Source organism: Tursiops truncatus, chromosome 7, assembly GCF_011762595.2.
Source record: "Tursiops truncatus isolate mTurTru1 chromosome 7, mTurTru1.mat.Y, whole genome shotgun sequence".
NCBI lineage: Eukaryota > Metazoa > Chordata > Mammalia > Artiodactyla > Delphinidae > Tursiops > Tursiops truncatus.
Genome location: NC_047040.1, coordinates 73,554,705 through 73,575,575, shown reverse-complemented (window position 1 = coordinate 73,575,575; position 20,871 = coordinate 73,554,705). Strand labels below are relative to the sequence as shown.

General features: G+C 36.6%; 1 protein-coding gene across 1 annotated transcript in view; it reads right to left on the bottom strand.

Moving 5' to 3' along the window:
• ACVR1C (activin A receptor type 1C) overlaps positions 1–20,871 on the bottom strand; it is a 91,387-nt gene that overhangs the window by 38,988 nt on the left and 31,528 nt on the right. Inside the window, exon 2 of the mRNA XM_019922259.3 lies at positions 7,201–7,431. Within this exon, the coding sequence (XP_019777818.1) occupies positions 7,201–7,431 (231 nt within the window). The remainder of the gene's footprint in view (positions 1–7,200; positions 7,432–20,871) is intronic.

Sequence of the window (20,871 nt, the reverse complement as noted above, 5' to 3'; positions counted from 1 at the left end):
GGTACAGCCCTGTTTTCTTCCAGATGGATAGATAATTATGCCAGCATCATTTCAAAAATAAACCATCCTGGAGTTTCCACTTCTGCCAAGTTACACTTTAGATGTCCACAGAGCCCTTCTTAGTACAGCACACACAAAAATGCTGAATAAAATATAAATGAAAAACTCTTTTTTCTATTATATGATTAACCTGGGAGGAAAATAAATGAATTGCTCAGCAGCCAAAAATAAAATGCAAATCCCAGGAGGTATCTGAGCACTGGGACTGCCATTTACCCTGGAGGCATCTGCCAGTTCTTGGTAGTTCAGTGCTTAGTTTATCAGATTGTATAACAAGATCAGGAAATAAAACATGGTTCCTGAAATTGTGAAAGGTCAGATCAGAGATCCTGGTATAAATCAGTCAAATATGAATGGCATTACATTGAAAATAAAACAAAATAGAAAATTTCTGCAGAGAGAGACAGGGTGTATATTCATCTATTTGTCTGTCTCAACCTTGACTTTGGGTAGAGCAAAAAAAAACCTCCCTGAGAGGTCCTCACCATAAGTGTGCATCTATATAGGCAGGCTTAGAGCCAGAATTCATGCTATATGTTGGCCAAAAAAACGTAATCAAAACACTGAATGGGTTGGAGTTGGTAGCACTTCCAGATACCTGGCAGTAGCTAATATAAATCTCCTCTGGAGGAACATATTTTAAATACAGGCATCAAAAGTTTCCTCCAGATATGATTCTCAAAACATGAACTCACAATCAAAAATTAAAAAACACGCAAGGAAAGTAGCCACCCAGAATATGAGTCAGCAGATTCAAACTCATAGAAGCTGTAGATATTATTAATTAATTATCAGAGACTCAAATATTAGAAAATATAGGGAAAACAGTTTAAGAAGCTTGAAGAATAGATACAGAAGGCCCAACTTACACAAAACCAGTAAAGAAACTGTGAGAACTTATTAGAGGGCTCACAGACAGAACCCATTACAGGGACACACACCCCAAACATCTTTTGGAACATTTTCCAAAAGAATGGAACTTTGTCACTTATTATTTGTTTGTTTACCCTGAAAACAATCCCCCTCCCCATCCTCCACCCCAAAAGTACGCACTAATTTGGGTAAATAAGTCCTTTTTTTATTGAAATGGAAATGCTCTTGAAGAGCTAAGAAAACATCATTTATTTTTGAGGTGAATTTTTCCCACCAAAGTGGCTTCTCTCCTAATTTCAGAGGAAGCTGTGAGTGGTCAATCTGCATGAGTTACTGTGCAGGAAATGTACTGAAGCCTGAGAGTACTAGATCTAAAGTCACTGGAGTCAGGGAAAGACAAGTAGAATCCAGAAAGGTGGGCAGATATTTTTGGAGTTTAAAAGAGCTATTTTTATCTGGTCTAGAAATAAACAGTAATAAGAAATTAGGTTACACTACATAAAATACATATGTTTCTCTTGCTTAACTGATTTGCATAGCCTATATTAATTGTATTATTTAAATATTCAGTATGTTCGTATAATGAAAATAACATATTTACTATTAGTAGAGACATGAGCTCCAAGCACTAGTCAAATACATGCCTGTTTTTGGAAATGGTTTTCACCTTTCAAGTTTACTTAGAAAAAAGCCCTCTAAATATTTGTGATAATAGTTGAACTTGGAAGGTCACTCCAGTGACATCAAAGATATCTACTACAATAAGCTTCAGGGAAACGAGCAATTTTTCTAATGTTATATTTCTACTAAACTATAAAATTACTTCTATCAAAAAAATTAACTCCTGAAAATTAAACCCACATGCAACGTGAAGCAAGGAAGTACTTTTTTTTAAGGGCAAGTGATCAAATTTAATGTGATCTAAATCAAATCCTGCTTACAATGATCTGAATTAATTCAACTTTAATCCAATTTAGTATTATAAATGAATGGGTAAGAAGGTTTTAAAAGGCCACTTAAAAGAAAAACATTGTAAATTAAAATAGTAACCAGATTCTTAATAGTTTGTTGAGCTAGTTAATTAAAATAATAAATGTCCTTGCTGCATTTAAAATTACCACATTTTAAATATCAACTAAAGCAGTCTCTCTTCAACTGTAAATATGTAAACAACTTATGGGGTCTGATCAGCATTTTTACTTAATGAAAGAGCACAGAGTACCTTGTACATTTTATGGGTAAGAATATTTTGTGAAATTCTTGTTTCAGATGTGTGTGCATGTGGGTTGGGGGAAATTATATAAAATGTATTTCTTTCTGTGTGCCACAATGGAAAGCTGTATGAAAGCCACTGGTCTGAAGTTTTAAGAATTAGAATCAAACACTTAAGAGGATTTTTAGGAGGGCAAGAGTTTGTGCCTACAGATCTCCAGTTGCTGAGTTACTAGGACACCATCAGGGAGAGGAAGGGGGGAGAAAAAAGTCACGAGATGTATTCAAGGTAGGAAGTTTGTCACAAAGAAACAAAGCAAGAGCCCAATCATCACAAACAGGACTTACGGACGGAAAAGAGCCAGCTGAAACATGACAAGAGTGGGTAACTGTACCTACATGAAGTCAGTTAGCCAGAAATGACACCACAATCTGGGGTGATGAATGAAAGAGCCAAAAGGGAAGGATCCACTTAGCTTTCAGCTGAAACTGAAAAGGGAAGTCCCAGAGTTTCTCCAACCTGTTCTGGTCACCTCTCAACCTTTTCTTCTATCATTTTACCCATGAATGTGATGCAGAGGATTAAGTACTGTGGAAATATCACACTGTCTACTTTTCAGTGTGCTTTTATATATTTCATATACATGTGATCACATTTGAAATTGATAAATTCTTACTAGGCAGAGCAGGGGATATCAATCACACTCACCTGATGACACAAAAACAGCAGAGTTCTTGGCACTGGCTATATCACAGCTCAGCCTAGAGGTTCCCAACTCCTCTCCAACAGCTGCTGTTCCAAACACAGCTAATAACCATTCAGTGCTGCCTCACAGAGAGAACAACCTAACGCAAGATGACTGCATATGCAATCCTACTCAATTCAATGTCAATTTACCATACCCATGTCACTAAAAGAAACAAATTTTTAGTTTATGTAAAGAAATTTGATATCAATTAAATGTCACATAACATTTTTTGTAGACATATTAATTAACTGGCTAGATAATACATACCTTCCCTGTTATAAGTAATCTTTGAAAGCCAATTAAGATAATCCATCATATCAGTAGACTAAAGAAGAAAAGTCATGCTATAATCTCAATAAATCCATGAAAATACTTGAAAAATGTTAATATCCATTCATGATTTTAAAAAAGACTTTCCCAAAACTAGCAATAAAAGCAAATCTCCTCAGTTGATAACAGGGATCTACAAAAAAAACTTCATATTTAATGGTAAAAGAGTGAGTGCACTCCTCCTAGAACCAGGAAAAAGGCAAGGATCTTTAACCACGCCTACTCATCATCATATTAGTGATCCTAGCCAGTGCAAAAAAACAAGAAAAAGAAATAAAATGTATAGAGATCAGAATGGAAGATGTAAAACTGTCTGTACTCACAGATTATTCTGTATGTAGAAAATGCCAAAGAATTTTTTAAAAAGCTATTAGAACTAATATGCTATTTTCACAAGCTTACAGGATATAAGGTCAATATACAAAATTAATTTTATTTTCATATACTGGCAGTTAACATTTAGAAATTGATATATTAAAAATACCATTTATAGTAGCATCTAAAAACATGCAATACTTAGGGATAAATTCAAGGAAATATGTATAAGACCTGTTTTCTGATAGCTACAATACACTAAGAGTAACTGAAGAAAAACTAAATAAATGGAAAAACATACTATGTTCATGGATCAAAAGAGTTAATATTATTAACATGACTATTTTCTCCAAATAATCCATACTCAACTCAATCTAATAAAAATTTCATCATCATATTTTTGTGAAAATTGTCAAACCAATTCCAAAATTTAAATGGAAATTCAAAGGACTTAGAATAGCCAAATCAATTTTGAAAAAGAACAAAGTTGGAGGGGTCATACGACCTGATTTTAATACTTACTATAAGGCTACAATAATCAAGAAAGTTTGATAGTGACATAAGTATAGATATATAGAGGCCAGAAATATACCCACATATACATGGTCACTTTATTTTAATTCAAAGGGTCAAAGTAATTGAAAGGATAGATTTTTCCACAAATGATGCTAGGAACAACTTCATATACATGTGGAAAAAATAAAACTCCACCTAACCTCACATAATAACAAAAATTAAATTTAAATTGAACATAGACCTAAATTTAAATTGAACATAGACCTAAATGTAAAAGCTGAAATGTTAAAATTTCTACAAGAAAACATAAAAGAAAATATTTATGACCTTTGGATAGATAAAGACTTCTCAGGACATGAAATATGTGAACCATTAATAATTTTTAATAAGATAAAATATACTTCATCAAATTTTGATCTTCTACTCTGCAAAAGACACCTTCAAGGAAGCAAAATGTCAATCCACAGAATGAGAGAAAATAGGCATAATATACATATCTGATAAAGGACTTGTATTCAGAATATATAAAGAACTCTTAAATTCAACCATAAGAAGATAACCCAGTTTTTTTAATATGTAAAATATTTGACACTTTATAAAGAAAGAAACACAAATGTCCAATGTGCACAAGAAAAAAATAATTGATCATCATTAGGGAAATGCAAATTAAAACCACAATGAAATACCACTATACAATCACTTGAATGGCCAAAATTAAAAAGACTGATTATACCAAGTGCTGACAAAAATATGGATCAAATGGAACTATCATACATTTCTATTGGGAACATAAAATGGTATAAGCAGTGTGAAAACTATTTGGGAGATTAGATTTATAAATTAAACATATAGTTATTATTTGACCATTCAATTCCACTCTTAGGTATTTTCTCAAGAGAAAGGTAACATATCTCCAAAGACTTGTACTCAATTGTTCATTGCAGCTTTGTTAATAACAGCCCCAAAATGAAAACAACCTGAATACCCATTGTGGATGAAAACGTAAAAATAACAAAACATACAGTGGGATATTACCCAGCAGTAAAAAGGAAACAAGCTGCTGATATACCCAACTTCATGAATAAATCTCAAAAACATGCTGAGTGAAAGAAGCCAAGTGCAAAATTATATCTTCCATAGGACTCCTTTTATGTGAAACTCCAGTAAAAATTAATCTACAGCTATTAGAAAATAGATGAGTTTCCCGGCCCTGGTGAAAGTGGCGATTGACTGAGAACATTTTGAGGTAACGGAAATGTTGTGGCAGTTACACAAATGTATGTGTCAAGACACATCAAACTGTGCACTTAAGATGTGTGCATTTTATTATATCCAAATTATACCTCAATAAAACTGATTTTTTAAAAAGAAAGTCTGGTTCCCAAGTGGACTTAAAGGTAGATCATAGGCATCTCAGTAGTTAGACAGTTTAGAGTTGGGCTGGGAAGGACCCACATCCTAGCTGCGCTAAGCACCTTTAATTTGCCCAACTGCGTGTGAACCATTTTGTCCTCCAAGACCTTTTGTTGCAGTCAAAGTACTGTCTTGTACCCATACTGACTGGCAGAACATGGTCTTATGGATAATTCTTTATTAAGAAGACACATTAAAGAGGTCATTGCCACAGCCTAATATGGAGACTTTCCTTCCCCTCCTTAATCTTTTGGATCTTGTCATGGGAAGACCAGCATCAAATATAGGGGACCTTCATTTTAGGGTTCTCTGGTCCACCAAAATCAGGGGAGAATATATAAGGAAAGAAAAATTCTGGTATCAGAATAGATACCAGATCACTATCAAACCAAGGAAATCTATGGAATCTGAGACAAAATAACTGTGGTCTAAAATCAAAGACTCCTAGTAGCTTTGGGGGATGAAATATGCCAACTTTGACTTCTGAGGTCGTAACATATAGGATAATGCTTCAGAGTAGTGTTTCTCAAAGAATGGGACAAGTATTAGGGGTGGTTCATGAAATGATTTTTAAGGGTTCTTGAGATTAATTGGAGTGGTAAACCAACATGATACTAAATAACATTGAATCACACAAGAATTTCTCCTCTAGTTCTCTTAGTTTTTCTGATTATGTATCAAAAGCACTCATTTCATGTTAGTATGTCTTTAACACCACTGTCTTCTCTTTTAAACAAAAAGAAAATACAAAATACCTAACTGTAATGCAGTCAGTACATTTGTTTATTTACGTAGTTACCTTTTATTTATGGCAAGTAAATTGGTTTTTCATTTGTAGAAGTAATGTCAAGTTTTTGCATAAAGTAAATGTTCTCCAGTAAAAAAGGGGGAGAGCAGTTAATTTATTAAAAAAATAATAATAATAGGTTAAAAATACTATATTAGAATATGGTGATATATGAACATCTGAGATTGGATAACAGTACATGTAAATGTTCATTTGTGAGGAAGAATATGTATTTGTGTATAGATATTAACGTACTAAAGAAAATCTACACGCAGGACATTTTCATGTCATAAATTAGTTTTTAATTTGAATTACTTGCCCCTTACTAGCCCCCAAAATTTCAGACTCCAGATTACTGATAAAAGGCCAGATTAAGATTTTTGTACCTTGTAAATTAGGATAAAACTCCATGAAATTGGGGGAAAGGCAAGAATATATTTGCACAATAATGAAGGGTCAAATTCCATTCTATCTGTCTTCTGTTAATGAGTGCTCTCACTTGAGTGTGGGCAAAGAAGATATGCAGAAGTTACCTATGAAAAAAAGATTCTGTCTCCATAAAAGTTGGCAATCTACTATTTTTGTTTTGCTCTTTTTTCTCTTCTTTTTCTTGGTATACATTTTAATTTCTTTCCTTTAAGAGAATCCATAAAAATTTATATTTTACTTTAGGTTCATTAATCACTTCAAAAAATACAACTCGTGTACAGATTTCTTCAAAATTGTTATGCTGTTGTCAATGTTTTGACAGTCTTGCGCAATTTTTAAAAAATCAATCTCAACTAGGCTCTAGAGAATTTTACCAAAAACAAAAAAAGGGAGAGAGAGAACTGTAAAACAGATTTTCTTATTTAAAGAAACATAAAACAGTTTGATTTCTATCATGTGTATATAACTTTCCAAGAGTACAATTAAATTTGGCATGAACAAAGATAAACCCTTTACCTGTCGGAAGGTGCAGAGTTATGTTGTTGCAAAAATCTGTGAAGCAGCATTCCGTTTTGGTAACATTGTTGGAACTATGACAGAAGACTTGCGCATTTAATTCTGGGAGAGAGACACAGGACTTGATCACCTGTTCCTTTCCGTTGGTTAACATAACGGAAGCCCAACATGCTCCTTCTGTTTGGCAGGTAAAGTTTGAAGAGTCACACAAAAGACAAACACACTTCAAACCTGGAAAAGGTAAGGCAAAAAGCTTTAGGAAGCTATAATGCAAATTTATTTCATAATACTTGAATAGCGAAATTCAATCTTTATGAAGATTGAGAGAGGGTTTAAATAGTACTAGATAGACACACATGCTAAAGCTGTTACTCCCTCTCGGCAATGTGTTTTATCAAAAGGGTTGCCCAATCATCATTTACTATTGCTTATATTTTTACAAGCAATTTATTCAGTTGCTACTATATTTTGAAACAATTTTCCAATCCATGGTGTAAATCCCTCCTTTTTAAGCTCAACCAGCTCTTTCCTAAATCAATAGCTCCTATGAAATGCTAGGATACAGTAACACAGCAACCTAGGGGCACTGTCCAGCATCACTTGTAGAACATAAGTATTGTTACAGGAGCTGAGTAACTGAACAATCCAGTGTATTCTGTTCATTTACAATTTCTCCTTTAAATTGTTAAGTGAATGTGCTAAACACAAACCTAACCATAGATATTTACAGCTTTAAAAAATAGTGTGACTCTTCACATTTATATTCTGTGATTCTTTAACATTATTGTATTGTCACAGTTACCTTTAAGGCATTGATGAGCCATTATACTTCCCCCTGTTCACTAAAGAATACATCTCAGAACGAGAGTCATTTGAACATAGACCATGACCCTCAGGCAATTTTCTTTAATGAACACATCTATTCAGTAGAGCAAAACAAATCAATCATAGAATTTAATATATTCACATCAATAAAACTTTCAAAAATTAGACTTTGCTAAATTAATCTGTTTTCTTCTCAAGTTTTCTCAACATTCCCTACTTAATAAACACACACACACATATACACACACACCCCACGTTAACTCACATGTTCAAAGTGGTAGAGCACTTCTGTTCTGACGTTAAATATCTGTCATCACGTCAACCACTGGAATAATCCAGTGGTTGTGAGTAATTTATTCAAATTTTATTTAAATTATTTTTAAATAGAACAATGCTGAATAAGCCTTTTGTATCATTACTTTAATGAAGGTTTTGTTAAATCGTAACAGCACCCTGCAATTTCTGAATGTCCAACGTTTTTCCATACAATCACTTTTTTCTCAAATTAAAGTCTTTAAATTGCTAATTACTCAAATTGGAGCTGATTTTATACCTGTAAAATATTTGATACAGAAATGGCCATTTTTATACTCAACTTCAAATACCAATGTAAGCAATATAGATAATATTCCTATATAACTGCATGTGTAAGAAAGAACAAACCACATAGTGATCAATAGAAATTACCTCTTCTTTTGATAATTGTTCTTGAACAGCAAAATACCATCCCTACAAACATTTTTATTACTACATGCTAAGGGACTTACAATCATGAAATAAAATACCTTTTTTTTATCAACATTGGATCAAGTATAATAGCTTACTCTTCTATTTATTCTAGTGGTTATCAATATAAATAAATATAATCTTTTGTTGATATTAATGTGCTATGGTAGAACCTAATAATGTAGACTGATTGGGACTCAGGAGAGCTAGATATATAAAATCTAGGTAATTTGGAAATGTTTTAAGTCACTCTCCTTGCATAAAAGAGAGCTCATATAATAAAGATCCATCCACCCAGGCATCTTCTGACAGTGGAATCTCCCTCTCTCTAGCATCTTCTGATTCAAATCTGACAAAAGCCTTCAAATCCTGGTAATAATCTTGGCTATTACTTGGCTCCTCTGTGCTTCCACACCCTTATATGAAAGGTGAGATATACCTCCTCACGGTGCCATTATGGAGAATAAAATAGTTAATCTACATAAAGTCCTAAGAATAATGCCTGGCTCATAGGAATTACTATGTAAATATTAGTGACTCTGTCTTCTTTTACTGGAGGAGTTAAAGCTGGTGGTCCTATGAAACAATCAAAATACATTTGTAATCCATAAAGAAAGACTGAATGAACTAATGTGCACAGACCATTTAAAAAGCATAACAAAGAGTGTTTTTCCTATGTTTTCCTCTAAGAGTTTTACAGTGTCTAGTCTTAAACTTAGGTCTTTAATCCATTTTGAGCTTATTTTTGTGTATGGTGTTAGCTAGTGTTATAATTTCATTTTTTACATGCAGCTGTCCAGTTTTCCCAGAGCCACTTATTGAAGAGGCTGTCCTTTCTCCATTGTATATTCTTGCTTCCTTTGTCATAAATTAGGTGACCATATGTGTGTGGGTTTATCACTGGGTTTAAAACTCTTAGAGGAAAACATAGGAAAAACACTCTTTGACATAAACCACAGCAAGATCTTTTTTGACCCGCCTCCTAGAGTAATGAAAATAGAAACAAAAATAAACAAATGGGACCTAATGAAACTTAAAAGCTTTTGCACAGCAAAGGAAACCATAAACAAGATGAAAAGACAACCCTCAGAATGGGAGAAAATATTTGCAAATGAAGCAATGGACAAAGGATTAATCTCCAAAATATACAAACAGCTCATGGAGCTCAATATCAAAAAACAAACAACCCAATTAAAAAATGGCCAGAAGACCTAAATAGACATTTCACCAAAGAAGACACACAGTTGGCCAAGAGGCACATGAAAAGATGCTCAATATCACTAATTGTTACAGAAATGCAAATCAAAACTACAATAAGGTATCACCTCACATGGGTCAGAATGGCCGTCATCAAAAAATCTACAAACAATAAATGCTGGAGAGGGTGTGGAGAAAAGGGAACCCTTTTGCACTGTTGGTGGGAATGTAAATTGATACAGCCACTATGGAGAAGAGTATGGAGGTTCCTTAAAAAACTAAAAATAGAACTACCATATGACCCAGCAATCCCACTACTGGGCATATACCCTGAGAAAACCATAATTAAAAATGACACATGTACCCAATGTTCATTGCAGCACTATTTACAATAGCCAGGACATGGAAACAACCTAAATGTCCAATGATAGATGAATGGATAAAGAAGATGTGGTACATATATACAATGGAATATTACTCAGCCATTTGAAGGAACGAAATTGGGTCTTTGGAGAGATGTGGATGGACCTAGAGTCTGTCATACAGTGAAGTAAGCCAGAAAGAGAAAAACAAATACCAGATATTAATGCATATATGTGGAATCTAGAAAAATGGTACAGATGAACCTATTTGCAGGGCAGGAATAGAGACGTAGATGTAGAGAATGGACAAGTGGACACAGTGGGGGAAGGGGAGGGTGGGACGAATTGAGAGATTAGGATTGACATATATACACTACCTTACATAAAACAGATAGCTAACAGGAACATGCTATAAAGAACAGGAAGCTCAGCTTGGTGCTCTGTGATGACCTAGATGGATGGGATGGGGGAGGTGGTGGGAGGGAGATCCAAGAGAGGATATATGTATACATATAGCTGATTCACTTCATTGTACAGCAGAAACTGACACAACATTGTAAAGCAATTATACTCCAATAAAGAATAAAAATAAAAAAGCATAACAAAGAAATGCATCTCTTTCTACATGGCTGAGTGAGTTGAAAGCTCTTATTCTTTTAATGGTCCAGGCTAGATCCCCAGTGGTCACAAAGAAGGGTGGTCTTGTGATAGTACAGATAAAGATTTCAGGAAAACACCAAGTTTCCAGTCCTGGCTCTGTCACTCACTTGTTGATTGGCTTTGGAGAAGATATTTAACCTTATAGGGCTTCAGTGCCTTCCTCTGAAAAATGGGAAATTAACCAGGGGAAGGGCAGTGGGTCTAGAAATCCTGAAGTCTCATAGAGTGCCAACATTTTACAATTTTATAAATTTACAACTTACGGAAATTTAAAAATATGGAAAATTCTTTTACAATTAAAAAACCTACCCCACTGTGGTTATTCTTCAATCTCATATTTTAAGGGGCTGAAGTTGGGAAGAATAACTCTCCTGACACATAGTCTCAAACCATTTGTTACTAGACTCTTCATCAGAGTCTCCTTGAATTTTCTATTTCCATGAGAAGCCTAGCCTGGAAATCAAGGCAAGTAACTAAGGGATATGGGTCCAATGAGTGGAGACAACCATAAAGTACTCAATAACTAAACATATGTTAGTTTCATGTGTGCTTATCGTTGCATATAATTCCCAGTGCAACCGTGGGAATTAGTTGCCACTCTCTCCATTTTACAGATAATGAAATGAGGCTCAAAAAGATCAAGTGACTGAATTTATGTGGCAGTCATCAGACTACTCAAACAATGTTGTCTCTATCCTACCAAAGCTGATATTAAAAAAAAAAAAAGATGGGTACAGAAACCATCCTCACACCTCACCAGTTTCTAGCAATGGTGAATAAAATATAACTTATTATAAAATTTATATTTTATATACAAGAAAATATTTTATTTTTAGAATAAAATTTAATTCTAATACAGCAAAAAGAAATTAATAATTACTTAACAATGGACAATTGATATTTTGATCTTTATTGTCCTAATTATCTTTTTAAACAAATTCTGACTACATATTTTCTGAGACAAGTGGTCAAATAAAAGTCAATATCCTGTGCCTAATATCTAGTATAAATAATCTTACCTTTCAGTTTGTTTAAGTTTTGTATTAAGTGTAAGTTTCTAAGTACATAATCTGATACTTTCTCTTGGAAGCATTACTAGCTCCTTATAAAAATGATTACAGGGCTTCCCTGGTGGCGCAGTGGTTGAGAGTCCACCTGCCAATGCAGGGGACACGGGTTCGTGCCCCGGTCTGGGAAGATCCCACATGCCGCGGAGCGGTTGCCCCGTGAGCCATGGCCACTGAGCCTGTGAGTCCAGAGCCTGTGCTCCGCAACGGGAGAGGCCACAACAGTTAGAGGCCTGTGTACTGCAAAAAAAAAAAAACTCCTTCAATTTAAAGTAAAAGGTACCAATCAGAAGAATAATACAGACCAAAGTGATACAGTTAAGACATAGTTAAGTGACACATTTACTTTAAATCTTGCATGCTGGAAAACACTGACAAAACTGAGGATTTGTTGATGATAATGGCTTCAAACAATTGCTAAATGTCCTCATTTATTCCAGGTCAATTGGCTGTACTGTAGCACTGACAGAGAACAAACAGTAAACTAAAACGAACCTAAGATGTATATCTAAGACACAACCTACAAACGTATTCAGTCTTGCACATAGTGGATTGGTGGGAAATGAAAAATGCAAGACTGAACATAGATCCCTAGTGTTACCAATTAAAACATAGGTTGCCATTAGAGACGAGACATGCATTCATATTTTGTTTTTTAAAAAAAATTATGTTATTGAGTCAATTACACTAGAATATTCTATGACAGGATAAAACTGGTTGTTAGCAGACAACAGGTCAGACTTACATTTCTTTATTTTATACTTTCCCATTACTGTACTTGAGTCATATGGAAAGGGATAGCAAATGAAGTAGAAGAAGGAGGTAATTACCCGTAATAAGGAGGTCTATTAGATTTTCCCCACAAGGAAGATTGCATTTTTCTTGTGTCTCCTCCTACCCTTTTAATTATCCTCTTCTTCCCCCTTTTTGCCAATTAGTCTATAAAAGCCAAGACATCTGTTACCCACAAGACATCTGTTACCCACGTGAAACCAAAGGATGTGCATATTTCTAATCAACCAGAAAATAAATGTTCATCCATATTTACACGTGGTGGCAAGCACACCCTGGTGTCTAGAAATGTAAAGACCATAAGACTACAAAAAAGAACCCAATGTATCACTTGTGTTTGTGTGCTATTCTTACTAATATTTGGTTGGGAAATATTAGTGTTTTGAATTAGATACTATTTTCAATAAACTGGTTTCCTACATTTGGGGGTTATATGCTAAAACATTTATTAGCCAGTGCCTTACATAAATTTCTGACACATACCTTTTCCTCTTTTCCAAAAATTAGGTGATTCAATTTCCCTAATTTGGGAGCAGGACATAAAATGCAAAATATCTTTTTAATTCAGAAAACTCTCAGGTTTGACCTGCTGCCTTTCATCATTTGCAGACTTCTGAGTTAAAAAAAGAACAACTCAAGCTCATCAGTGTTTTGAATATGAAAAGGACAGCAACAGGAAAGGAGCCGGGACAACTGGCACTACTGTCTGTGAAGTAAAGCTAGACAGGGCAATGGAAATTCTTTGACCCTTTGTATTCCTTTTCAAAATTTTATTTTCTTGTCATATGGTCATTTCAAAACATTTTCCTTTCTTAATGGTAAGGAAAAATAGAATAGAAAAAGAAAGTAGCTTTAATAAAATATGGGCAGAGGACCTTAAGATGGCAGAGGAGTAAGATGTGGAGATCACCTGCCTCCCCACAAATACATCAAAAATACATCTAGGGCTGCCCTGGGGGCGCAGTGGTTGAGAGTCCACCTGCCGATGCAGGGAACACGGGTTTGTGCCCTGGTCTGGGAAGATCCCACATGCCGTGGAGCGGCTAGGCCCGTGAGCCATGGCCGTTGAGCCTACACGTCCAGAGCCTGTGCTCGGCAACGGGAGAGGCCACAGCAGTGAGAGGCCCGTGTACCGCAAAAAAAAAAAAAAAAAAAAAAAAAATCTACATGTGGAACAACTCTTACAGAAAACCTACTGAACGCTGGCAGAAGACCTCAGACCTCCCCAAAGGCAAGAAACTCCCCACGTATCTGGGTAGGGCAAAAGAAAAAAAGTAAAAACAGAGACAAAAGAATAGGGATGGGACCTGCACCTCTGGGAGGGAGCTGTGAAGGACAAAAAGTTTCCACACACTAGGAAGCCCCTTCACTGGTGGAGATGGGCTGGGGCGGGGTGGGAGGAACCTTCAGAGCCATGGAGGAGAGTGCAGCAGCAGGGGTGCAGAGAGCAAAGCAGAGAGATTCCCTCACAGAGGATCGGTGCCAACCAGCACTCATCAGCCTGAGACGCTTCTCTGCTCACCCACTGGGGAGAGTGGGGGCTGGGAGCTGAGGTTCGGGCTTTGGAGGTCAGATCTCAGGGAGAGGTTGGGATCTCTGGGGTTAGCTGCATGAACACAACCTGAAGGGGGCTAGTGCACCACAGCTAGCTGGGAGGGAGTCAGGGAAAAAGTCTGGAACTGCCTAAGAGTCAAGAGAACATTGTTTCGGAGTGCGTGAGGAGAGGGGATTCAGAGCACCACCTAAAAGAGCTCCAGAGATGGGCATGAGCCACGGCTATCAGTGCGGACACCAGAGACAGGCATAAAACACTAAGGCTGCTGTTGCGGCCACCAAGAATCCTGTGTGCAAACACAGGTCACTATCCACACCTCCCCTCCCAGGAGCCTGTGCAGCCCGCCACGGCCAGGGTACCGTAATCCAGGGAGAACTTCCCCAGGAGAACACACGGCACGCCTCAGGCTGTTGCAAGGTCACGCTGGCCTCTGCCGCTGCAGGCTCGCCCCACATTCAGTACCTCTCCCTTCCCACGGCCTGAGTGAGCCAGAGCCCCTGAATCAGACACTTCTTTAACCCCCTCCTGTCTGGGCGAAGAACAGATGCCATCAGGCGACTTACATGCAGAGGCGGGGCCAAATCCAAAGCTGAACCCCAGGAGCTGTGCGAAGAAAGAAGAGAGAGGGAAATCTCTCCCTGCAGCCTCAGGAGCAGCAGATTAAATCTCCACAATCGACTTGTTGTACCCTGCATCTGTGGAATATCTGAATAGACAAAGAATCACCCCAAAATTGAGGCGGTGGACTTTGGGATCAACTGTAGACTTCGGGTTTGCTTTCTGCATCTAATTTGTTTCTGGTTTTATGTTTATCTTAGTTAAGTATTTAGAGCTTATTATCATTGATAGATTCTTTTATTGATTTGGTTGCTCTCTTTCTTTATATATATATATTTTTTCTTTTCTTTTTCTCTTTTTGTGACTGTGTATGTGTATGTTTCTTTGTGTGATTTTGTCTGTATAGGGTTGCTTTTACCATTTGTCCTAGGGTTCTGTCAGTCTGTTTTTCTTTTTAGTATAGTCTTTAGCACTTGTTATCATTGGTGGATTTGTTTATCGGTTTGGTTGCTCTCTTCTTTTATTTTTAGTTTTTTTTATTTTAATAACTTTATTTATTTATTTTTCTTTCTTTCTTTCTTTTCTACCTTTTATTCTGAGCCGTGTGGCTGACAGGGTCTTCATGCTCCGGCCGGGTGTCATGCCTGAGCCCCTGAGGTGAGAGAGCCTAGTTCAGGACATTGGTCCACCAGAGACCTCCGGAACCCATGTTATACCAATTGGCAAGAGCTCTCCCAGAGATCCCCGTCTCAATGCTAAGACCCAGCTCCACTCAATGACAAGCAAGCTACAGTGCTGGACATGCCATGACAAACAACTAGCAAGACAGGAACACAACCCCACCCATTAGCAGAGAGGCTGCCTAAAATCATAGTAAGTTCACAAACATTCCAAAACACACCACCAGGTGCAGTCCTGGCCACCAGAAACACAAGATCCAGCCTCATCCACCAGAACACAGGCACCAGTACCCTCCACCAGGAAGCCTACACAAACCACTTAACCAAACCTAGCCACTGGGGGAAGACACCAAAAACAATGGGAACTGTGAACCTGCAGCCTGTGAAAAGGAGACCCCAAACACAGTAAGTTAAGCAAAATGAGAAGACAGAGAAATACACAGTACATGAAGGAGCAAGGGGTAAACTCACCAGACCAAACAAATGAAGAGAAATAGGCTGTCTACGTGAAAAAGAATTCAGAGTATGGATAGTAAAGATGGTCCAAAATCTTGGAAATAGAATAAATACAAGAAACGTTTAACAAGGACCTAGAAGAACGAAAGAGCAAACAAACAATTATGAACAACACAAGAAATGAAATTAAAAATTCTCTAGAAAAAATCAAGAGCAGAAAAACGGAGGCAGAAGAAGGGATAAGTGACCTAGAAGATAAAATAGTGGAAATAACTACCAAAGAGAAGAATAAAGAAAAAAGAATGAAAAGAATTGAGGACAGTCTCAGAGACCTCTGGGACATTAAACTCACCAATATTTGAATTATAGGGGTCCCAAAGGGGAATAGAAAAAGAAAGAGTCTGAGAAAATAATTGAGGAGATTATACTTGAAAACTTCCCTAATATGGGAAAGGAAATGGTCAATCAAGTCTAGGAAGTGCAGAGAGTCCCATACAGGATAAATACAAGGAGAAACACGCCAAGACACATATTAATCAAACTATCGGGCTTCCCTGGTGGCGCAGTGGTTGAGAGTCCGCCTGCTGATGCAGGGGACGCAGGTTCATGCCCCGGTCGAGGAAGATCCCACATGCCGTGGAGCGGCTGGGCCTGTGAGCCATGGCCGCTGAGCCTGCGCGTCCAGAGCCTGTGCTCCACAACGGGAAAGGCCACAACAGTGAGAGGCCTGTGTACCGCAAAACAAAAACAAACAAAAAAACTATCAAAAATTAGATACAAAGAAAACATATTAAAAGCAGCAATAGAAAAGGAACAAATAACATACAAGGGGCTCTCCATAAGATTAACAGCTGATCTTTCAGCAGAAACTCTGCAAGCCAGAAGGGACAGGCAGGACATATTTAAAGTGATGAAGGGGAAAAACCTACAACCAAGAATACTCTACCCAGTAAGGATCTCATTCAGATTCAACAGAGAAATTAAAACCTTTACAGACAAGCAAAAGCTAAGAGAATTCAGCACCAACAAACCAGCTTTGACAAAAACGCTAAAGGAACTTCTCTAGGCAGGAAACAGAGACTTACAAAAACAAACCCAAACCAATTAAGAAAATGGTAATGGGAACATACATATTGATAATTACCTTAAATGTAAATAGATTAAATGCTCCAACCAAAAGACATAAACTGGCTGAATGGATACAAAACAAGACACATATATATGCTGTCTACAAGTGACCCACATCAGACCTAGGGACACATACAGACTGAAAGTGAGGGGATGGAAAAAGGTATTCCATGCAAATGGAAATCAAAAGAAAGCTGGAGTAGCAATTATCATATCAGACAAAATAGACTTTAAAATAAAGACTATTACAAGAAACAAAGAAGGACACTGCATAATGATCAAGGGATCAATCAAAGAAGAACATATAACAATTGTAAATATTTATGCACCCAACATAGGAGCACCTCAATACATACGGCAAATGCTAACAGCCGTAAAAGGGGAAATTGACAGCAACACAATCATAGTAGGGGACTTTAACAACCCACTTTCACCAATGGACAGATCGTCCAAATTGAAAATAAATAAGGAAACACAAGCTTTAAATGACACATTAAACAAGATGGACTTAATTCATATTTATAGGACAGTCCATCCAAAAAAAACCAGAATACACTTTCTTCTCAAGTGCTCATGGAACATTCTCCAGGAGAGACCATATCTTGGGTCACAAATCAAGCCTTGGTTAATTTAAGAAAATTGAAATCATATCAAGTATCTTCTCTGACCACAACGCTTTGAGACTAGATAGCAATTATAGGAAAAAAAACTGCAAAAACTACAAACACATGGAGGCTAAACAATACACTACTTATAACCAAGAGATCACTGAAGAAATAGAAGAGGAAATCAAAAAATACCTAGAAACAAATGACAATGAAAACACGACAACCCAAAACCTATGGGATGCAGCAAAAATAGTTCTAAGAGGGAAGTTTATAGCAATACAATCTTACCTCAAGAAACAAGAAACATCTCAAATAAACAACCTAACCTCACACCTAAAGCAATTAGAGAAAGAAGAACAAAAATACCCCAAAGTCAGCAGAAGGAAAGAAATCATAAAGATCAGATCAGAAATAAATGAAAACGAAATGAAGGAAACAATAGGAAAGATCAATAAAACTAAAAGCTCGTTCTCTGAGAAGATAAACAAAATTGATAAACCATTAGCCAGATTCATCAAGAAAAAAAGGGAGAAGACTCAAATCAATAGAACTAGAAATGAAAAAAGGGAAGTAACAACTGACATTGCAGAAATACAAAGGATAATGAGAGATTACTACAAGCAACTCTATGCCAATAAAATGGACAACCTGGAAGAAATGGACAAATTCTTAGAAAGCACAACCTTCCAAGGCTGAACCAGGAAGAAATGGAAAATATAAACAGACCAAACACAAGCACTGAAATTGAGACTCTGATTAAAAATCTTCCAACAAACAAAAGCCCAGGACCAGATGGGTTCACAGGCAAATTCTATCAAACGGTTAGAGAAGAGCTAACACCTATCCTTCTCAAACTCTTCTAAAATATAGCAGAGGGAGGAATACTCCCAAACTCATTCTACAAGGCCACCATCACCCTGATACCAAAACCGGACAAAGATGCCACAAAAAAAGAAAACAACAGGCCAATATCACTGATGAACATAGATGCAAAAATCCTTAACAAAATGCTAGCAAACAGAATCCAACAGCACATTAAAAGGATCATACACCATGATCAAGTGGGGTTTATCCCAAGAATGCAAGGATTTTTCAATATATGCAAATCAGTCAATGTGATACACCTTATTAACAAATTGAAGGAGAAACACCACATGATCATCTCAATAGATGCAGAAAAAGATTTTGACAAAATTCAACACGCATTTATGAAAAAAACCCTCTGGAAAGGGGGTTTACCTCAATGTAATAAAGATCATGTTGACAAATCCACAGCCAACATCATTCTCAATGGTGAAAAACTGAAACCATTTCCACTATCATCAGGAACAAGACAAGGATGCCCACTCTCACCACTATTATTTAAAATAGTTTTGGAAGTTTTAGCCACAGTAATCAGAGAAGAAAAAGAAATAAAAGGAATCCAAATCAGAAGTGAAGAAGTAAAACTGTCACTGTTTGCAGATGACATGATACTATACAAAGAGAATCATAAAGATGCTACCAGAAAACCATTAGAGCTAAACAATGAAATTGGTAAAAGTAGCAGGATACAAAATTAATGCACAGAAATCTCTTGCATTCCTATACACTAATGATGAAAAATCTGAAAGAGAAATTAAGGAAACACTCCCATTTACCATTGCAACAAAAAGAATAAAATACCTAGGAATAAACCTACCTAAGGAGACAAAAGACCTGTATGCAGAAAACTATAAGACACTGATGAAAGAAATTGAAGATGATACAAACAGATGGAGAGATATACCATGTTCTTGGATTGGAGGATTCAACATTGTGAAAATTACTATACTACCCAAAGCAATCTACAGATTCAATGCAATCCCTATCAAACTACCAAGGCATTTTTCTGAGAACTAGAACAAAAAAATTCACAATTTGTATGGAAACACAGAAGACCCTGAATAGCCAAAGCAATCTTGAGAAAGAAAAATGGAGCTGGAGGAATCAGATTCCTGGACTTCAGACTATACTACAAAGCTACAGTAATCAAGACAATATGGTATTGGCACAAAAGCAGAAATATAGATCAGTGGAACAGGGTAGAAAGCTCAGAGATAAATCCACACACACATGTTTACCTTATCTTTGATAAAGGAGGCAGGAATATACCGTGGAGAAAAGACAGCCTTTTCAATAAGTGGTGCTGGGAAAACTGGACAGCTACATGTAAGAGAATGAAATTAGAACACTCCCTAACACCCTATACAAAAATAAACTCAAAATGGATTAAAGACCTAAATGTTAGGCCAGGCACTATAAAAACTCTTAGAAGAAAACATAGGCAGAACACTCTATGACATAAACCACAGCAAGATCCTTTTTGACCCACCTCCTAGAGGAATAGAAATAAAAACAAAAATAAACAAATGGGACCTAATGAAACTTAAAAGCTTTTGCATAGCAAAGGAAACCATAAACAAGATGAAAAGACAACCCTCAGAATGGGAGAAAATATTTTCAAATGAAGCAACTGACAAAGGATTAATCTCCAAAATATACAAGCAGCTCATGCAGCTCAATATCAAACAACCCAATCCAAAAATGGTCAGAGGACCTAAGTAGACATTTCTCCAAAGAAGATATACAGATTTCCAACAAACACATGAAAGAATGCTCAACATCACTAATCATTAGAAAAATGCAAATCAAAACTACAATTAGGTACCACCTCACACCGGTCAGAATGGCCATCATCAAAAAATCTACAAACAATAAATGCTGGAGAGCGTTTGGAGAAAAGGGCACCCTACTGCACTGTTGGTAGGAATGTAAATTGATACAGCCACTATGGAGAACAGTATGGAGGTTCCTTTAAAAACTAAAAATAGAACTACCATACGACCCAGCAATCCCACTCCTGGGCATATACCCTGAGAAAACCATAATTCAAAGAGTCATGTACCACAATGTTCATTGCAGCACTATTTACAGTAGCCAGGACATGGAAGCAACCTAAGTGTCCATTGACAAATGAATGGATAAAGAAGATATGGCACATATATACAATGGAATATTACTCAGCCATAAAAAGAA